The sequence below is a fragment of the Spermophilus citellus genome (genome assembly GCF_964194105.1).
Source record: "Spermophilus citellus genome assembly, chromosome: 3".
In the NCBI taxonomy this organism is placed as follows: domain Eukaryota; kingdom Metazoa; phylum Chordata; class Mammalia; order Rodentia; family Sciuridae; genus Spermophilus; species Spermophilus citellus.
Genome location: NC_138184.1, coordinates 181,625,667 through 181,632,754, shown reverse-complemented (window position 1 = coordinate 181,632,754; position 7,088 = coordinate 181,625,667). Strand labels below are relative to the sequence as shown.

The following is a 7,088-nucleotide window of genomic DNA, read 5'->3' as shown; positions in this document are numbered from 1 at the left end:
AACTATGAGATAGTCCTTGTATTCTGGGAAGGTTCTTTGGCAGTTTTTGTCCCAACTGACTTGTTAGAGGGGACTGAAGAGCCAAGTTTCATTTGGAATTTAACTGCTGAAAATAGTCCAATTTCTTCATGGAAAAACAATGGAGTTAAAGAACTGACAGGTTTTTAGACTTATTTGTGTGTTCCAGAGAAGATGCTGGCACCAAAATCCATAATCAACAACAAATAACTAGCATCACTGTTTTCTGTTTTGCCTACGCTGGTTCTAAGGATAACTGCTCTCTGTCTTAAAAACAATTAAAAAAACCTTTGAGGCCAGTTCATTTCAAATTACATAAAAGATATTCTTTACTTACTGCTTAGAACAGTTTGTTATTTCTTTCTCTTTCATTTAAAATCTGCTAAAATGCAATAGTTGTTAATTTTCAACTGGGCATGTCTCTGGAGTTACTTTTCCAGTAATTCATAAGAAAGTTATGTCAAACCATCCAACTTCCTTTTTTTGGTTCCTTTACAGCCAAAGTCTTGTCAGTACAGAATGGTTTGGGTTAAATACTCGGTTATAGGAAATTCAATTCAGAACAAAAAGCAGGTAGAACTTCCTTAGTTGAGGGTTTGTAGGAAGGTTTTTAGAGTTTTTATTCACTGGATCTTTCCCCTTCACATTTCAAGGAAAAAAAATGTTTCCTTTTTCTTCCCTTATTCAGATGAAAGTATAAATGCAGCCTACATATCACTGAACCTCATCTTTTAAAATATTCAGTTTATTGTGTACCATTTGATTCCATCGTGTACAATTTTCTTCTTCTCATTTTTAAGGGACTGCTGTAATGCTGAGAAGTACGAGCCATGTGTAACCTGGGGGTGACCCGCTCAGGGGTGCTGCTGCTTTTCATTACAGTCACTCAGTCAGCCCTCAAACCAGCAATGCCTCCCGTGATCAAAGACCAGCCTTTCAACATTTTCTGGGCAGCTTCGACAGTTTATTGTAAGGATTTCTTCAAGGTGAATATGAACCTTCAATCATTTAACATTATATCAAATCCTTTAGAGACTCACAGTGGATCAACAATTGCCATATTCTATCCAAATGAATTGGGATATTATCCTTTTTTCTCCCAAGATGGAAAATCCTTTAATGGAGGAATACCGCAGAATATGAGCCTTTCTAAACACGTTAAGAAAACGGCCCAAGATATTGCCAAAGCTGTCTCTTGGTGGCAGTCGGAAGGACTTGTTATTATTGACTGGGAAGGTTGGAAGCCCCAGTGGGAGAGGAACTGGGGCAGCAGAATAATATATAAAAAGCACTCCTTAGCCTTCACAAGACAGCATCACCCTGAGTGGCCAGAAGCCAAAGTGAAAACAGTCGCCCGACAGGAATTCGAAAAGGCTGGAAGGAGTTTTATGAATGTCACTCTCACATTGGCTTTAGAAATGAGACCAAAACATTTATGGGGCTTTTATCTCTATCCAGATTGCTACAATTATGATTACAGGATAAACCCAGAGTTCTATACAGGTAATTGCCCAAATGATGAGATTTTCCGCAATGACCAGCTCCTTTGGCTGTGGAACAAAAGCACAGCACTTTTTCCTTCAATATATTTGGATAAAATACTAAAGTCAAGTTCAAATGCATTGAAATTTGTTCATTATCGAATTAGAGAAGCCATGAGAATTGCTGAAATGGCTAGACAAGATTATGCTTTGCCAGTTTTTATTTTTTCCAGACCATTTTATTTGAAAAGTATTGAAGTTCTGTCAGAGGTAAGAAAAGGTACATTTATCCACATAAAAAATATAAATTTAGTAGAATGTTTTAAAGTGTAGAAAGAAATGTTGTGGGATATTTTCCCCCTTGATAATGGAATGCAGTTCTATTATTAGAGGCATGTATTTCTTCAAATGTCAACCCACTGAAACAGAATGATGGCAACTAAAAGCGTGCTTAGAGATTTTGGATAATGATTCTTATCAGCTTAGGATTCACAATGGTTTCTTGCAGAACAATTTTAAATTTAAAGTTAAATAATGTAACAGATTAATATTAACCAGGGATACATTTCAGAATCAGCTTCTTAACATGAGAGCATACACAACAGTTCTCCAAGTCAGATTCATACTAAATGGAGCTCTGGGTAAATTCTGAAGCAGTTACATTTTTCATTGCATTACATTTTTCTGTTTTAATTTATTAGGTTAACTGAAAAATTAGCGTGGATCATGTTGATTATTTCTTTAAGAGTCTACAATGTGAGCTAGTAGTATCATGGGATTAAAAGTGATTTATACAACTAGACATTGTCTTTAGGCTTAAGCCAAAGCAGGATGCAGAGATGAGGGGATGGACTTGTTTGGAAGATAAAGAGTTTGTGGACACTGCAAGTGTTCAAGTGTTCACTGGATCATCACTTTAGGACATTAATGTAAGGATGCAGTCATTAGACAGGTGGCTACGTAACAAAAACTATTAAATATCCATTCATACCTGAGAACCAACCATTCTATAATTTTAGTACTCTATATAGAATTGTTGAAAATAACACACAGCTCACTTTCTTAGACCATTTATATTTGAAACAGTAGTAATTCTTCCTAAAAAATATCAAACTTAAACTATTGACTGAAATATTATTGACTAGGTGTCTTATCATTGTAGGATTTCTAAGTGTTATGCAAACGGAGGGTTGATTTAATAAATTTAGGAGAGAAAGAATCCTAGCATCATGGTGGCATTGTATCTAATCTACTTCCTACTTACACACAGAATCCTTTTTTTTTTTTTTTGGCCTGGCTTCTGTCTTTGCACTTTTTAGTGGGGTGGTTGCTGTGTCAGAAGGAGAACTGCTGTCTGGGGACAATATTAATGCCTAGAAATTTCTTGAGTATGTTGAATTTACTTTGCCTCTAAGTTCAGATCACTAGTTCCTATTTCACCTTCTGGTACAGCATAGAATAAATTAAATCTTTCTTTCAAAAGCCACTCTAAATATTTTAAGACACTTATTAGGCTTACCAAAGTGTTTTCACTAAGGTATTACTCAAGTGGCAGATTTCTCAAATCCTTTTGGGAAAAAAGAGTAGGTTTGTATTTATTCATTTAAAATAATTTATTGAGTGTCTATAATCTGTTGGGAATAATGTTACAAACAAGAACAGTAGAATATAACAGTAATCCATGAAGTCTAATTTGCATTTGGATTCTGCTTATCTACAAGGATTCATATGCTTTCACTTCTCCCCAAAAACTGTGGCTGACCACAAGGAGTTCCCGGCAGTTCTCTCTGTAGACAATGCTCTTCTTTGCATATGACCCTCTGTGTCTTCCTTCTGGGCATAAAACTCTTTCTTTTTTGCCTTGTGAATTCATTCTCATTCTCAAAGACCTACCTGAAATTTCACCTGTTCAAGGAAGCCCTCCCAGACTCTTCTATGCAGAATCAAGAATTTATTCTCATTTATATATGCTTTCTGGGTGCTATTAATATAGCTATTAATTTATTACATTTGCAACTACTTGTGTACATATCTGTCTCAAACATCACTCTAAAGAATTTACTCAAGAAAGGGAACTGGAATCTCTTTACTGCCTAGAATGTTGCCTGGAACATCATAACTATTTGTGGAATAACTAAGAATACAAGGCAAAATCCTTCTTTCTAGTTCTTCAGTAGTCTTTTGCTTTAGAAACAGAGATGGCATTATTAATGTGTTCTTTACCACAGTTGATGGGTTTAGTCTTATATTATTAAATTATCAATGACTAAATGTGATTTGGCAGAAAATGCTTCTGATACTTCTCTTTTCCAGGAGGACTTAGTGCACACTATTGGTGAAAGTGCTGCATTGGGGGCAGCAGGAGTAATATTGTGGGGAGGAAATGAATATTCTGGTTCAAAGGTAAGCAATTATTTCTGTCAGCCTCTTGAATACACTCTAGAGAGTGGCTTGAAAATATTTCACATCAGGTCCATTGGTGACTGACTGTCTGCTCACCCGACTTAAATGAAGTTCAAAGAGTATAGGGATTGACATTGTTTGAGCACCTACTTTATACCAACCACCATAGTTAGCATAGGTGTAGAAAGAGCACCCTCCTCATCAGGCTGCCCAAAGTGAGAGACTGATTATTTCATTCTGCAGGTCTAATTTGGGGCACATTAATTAACCTCTTGGAGTCTCAGCTTCTGCATATAAAAATAGAACTAGAATTAAGCTGAATATGCAGGAATTTTAGTAAACAAAGTGGCATTATATATTATAATACACTATATATTACGTATGATGCCATTATATATGACATATGACAAAGAAAATATTTGTACAGAGGACAAAGAAAATGATCTAATATTTAAAAAATAATCATTTCATCTACACTGAAGGTGGATACAACTCTCCATTTTCTGTCCTCTAACCCTTGACCCCTACTATTGTATTCTCTTCTTCCATAAATTTAACGTTTTAGAACCTTGTATAAATCATGCAGTATTTGTCCTCCTCTGATTGCCTTATTTAAGTTAGCGTAATGTTTTCTGGATTCACTCTTGTGTTGTCACAAATGGCAAGATTTCCTTCTTATTTTATTTGGTACCAGGGATTGAACCTAGAGGCATTTAACCACTGAGCCACATCCCCAGGCCTTTTAAATATTTTATTTAGAGACAGGGCCTCACTAAGTTGCTGAGGCTGGCTTTGAACTTTGAACTTTCAAGAGTCCTCCTGAGATGTGGGATTACAGGCCTGTGCCACCACGCCTGGCAAGATTTCCTTCTTTTTAAGGGTGAATAACATTCCATTGTACATATGTATCACAGTATCTTTCTCCACTCATCTGTTGATACTTGGATTGTTTTCATACTTGGCCATCATGAGTTCTGTAGTGAATATGGTCGTATAGATCTCTTCAAATTCATGACTTCAAGTGTTTTGGATCTGTACCCATAAGTATGTGCAGATATATAACCACAAGAATGTATGCATGTATGCATGCATGTATGAATCATATGGTAGTTCTATTTTTAATCTTTTGAGGAACGCCATAACTCTTCCCATGGCTCCTATACCATTTTACATTCATACCAACAGTGTGAAAGTGTTCCAATTTCTCTACAACCTCAATAACTTTTGTTGTTGTTGTTGTTGTTGTTATTATTACTAAATTTTAGCTACCCAAACAGGTATGAGCTGTTATCTCATTGTAATTTTGATTTACATTTTCCTGATAATTAACAATGTCAAGCATGTTTTTATGTCTGTTGGATATTTGTATGTCTTTTATTTGGGGAAATGTTTGTTAAAGTCCTTTGCCTATTTTTAAAATTGGGTTATTTGAATATGTGCGTGTTTTTGTTTTTCTTTTGCTATTGAGTCATGGTAGGAGTTCCTTACATGTTTTGAAAATTAGCCTCTCATCAGAGATAAGAGTTGGCTTATATTTTCTATCATTGCATGGACTCTTTTCATTCTGCTAAGTGCTTTGCTCTCCCTTTGCTGTGCAGAAGCATTTTAGTTCAATGTTGTCCCACTTGTACATTGCTGCTTTTGTTGCCTGTGCTTGTGCTGTTCTACCCAAGAAATAATTGCCAAAATCTATACCAAAGAGTTTTTACCCTATATTTGCTTTTGGGAGTTTTAAATGCCCAATTTTTAATCCATTTTGAACTGATTTGTTTGTATGGTGTGATGCAGAAGTCCAGCTTCATTTAGACCAGTTTTCCCAACTCTATTTGTTGACCGGGTTGTCTTTTCCCTGTAGTGTGTTTTTGGCACCCTTTTCAAAGATCAGTTGGCCATGTATATGTGGGCTTATTTCTGGACACTATTCTGTTCCTTTGATCTATATATTCTTTTTAAAATTCCAGTACCATAGTGTTTTAGTTACAGTAGCTTTTTAACATACTTTGCATGGGAAGTGTGAGGCTTCCAGCTTTGTTCTTTCTGAAGAACACTTTGGATTTTCTGGGTCTTTTGTGGTTCTATAAGGATTTTAGAAAAAAATTTCGAATTCTATAAAAAAATACCATTGATATTTTTATGGGAATAGCATTGAATCTGTAAGTCACTTTGAGTAGTATGGGAATTTTAACTATATTATGTCTTCCAATCCATGAACATGGGATGTCTATTTATTTTTGTGTTGTTTAATTTCTTTAATTAATGTATTGTGTTTTTTCAGTGTAAAAATCTTTAACTTCCCTGGTTTATTCCTATTTTATTATTATTTTTTTAAATATTTATTTTTTCGTTGTAGTTGGACACAATACCTTTATTTGTTTTTATGTGGTGCTGAGGATTGAACCCAGGGACTCACGCTTGCTAGGCAAGCACGCTACCACTGAGCCACAATGCCAGCCCCCCTATTTTATTCTTTTTGAAGCTATTTCATTTTTAATTGGTTCTTCTCAGTTATACATGTCAGTAGATTTCATTCTGATGAAATTATACAAGCATGGAATATGTCTTATTCTAATTATAATCCCAGTCTTATGAGTGTGCATGATGATGGGATTCACTTAGGTATTTTCATATGTGTATATAGGAAATTATATTAGATTTATTCTACTGTCTTTCCTATTCCTATTTCCTCTAAAATGGATTGATTTCTCAATTTCCTCTTTTGATGATTCATTATGAGTATATAGAAATTGAACTGATTTTTGTATGTTGATTTTGTATGCTGCAACTTTACTGACTTTATTTCTATCACTACATTTGTGTGTGTGTGTGTGTGTGTGTGTGTGTGTGTGTGTGGTCTTTTGGGTTTTATACATATAGGATCTTATTATCTACAAACAGGATAATTTTACTTAATCTCTTCCAATTTGGACTCATTTTATTTTATTTTTCTTGCCTAATTATTCTATCTATGACTTCTAGTACTACATTGTCAGAGTAAACATCATTGTCCTTTTCCTTATCTTAGAAGAAAAGTCTCCAACCTCCCACAGTTGACTATAATGTTAGTTAAGTTCATTTTTTTCTATAGTTTTCTATTGTTTTTTTCCCCTTAGTTTGTTGAGAGTTTGTAAATCATAAAAGAGAGTTGAATTAATGGAAACAAATGAATAAGTCAGGCATGTTTATTTG

At 34.8% G+C, this 7,088-nt stretch overlaps 1 protein-coding gene across 1 annotated transcript in view; it reads left to right on the top strand.

Annotated features, from left to right (window-relative positions):
• Positions 1-848: 848 nt before the first annotated feature.
• The window catches only part of HYAL4 (hyaluronidase 4), a gene marked incomplete at both ends in the record, with an annotated part of 33,279 nt that continues 27,039 nt past the window's right edge, over positions 849-7,088 (top strand). Inside the window, 2 exon segments of the mRNA XM_081283301.1 lie at positions 849-1,769; positions 3,813-3,902. Coding sequence (XP_081139427.1) covers positions 849-1,769; positions 3,813-3,902 — 1,011 coding nt within the window.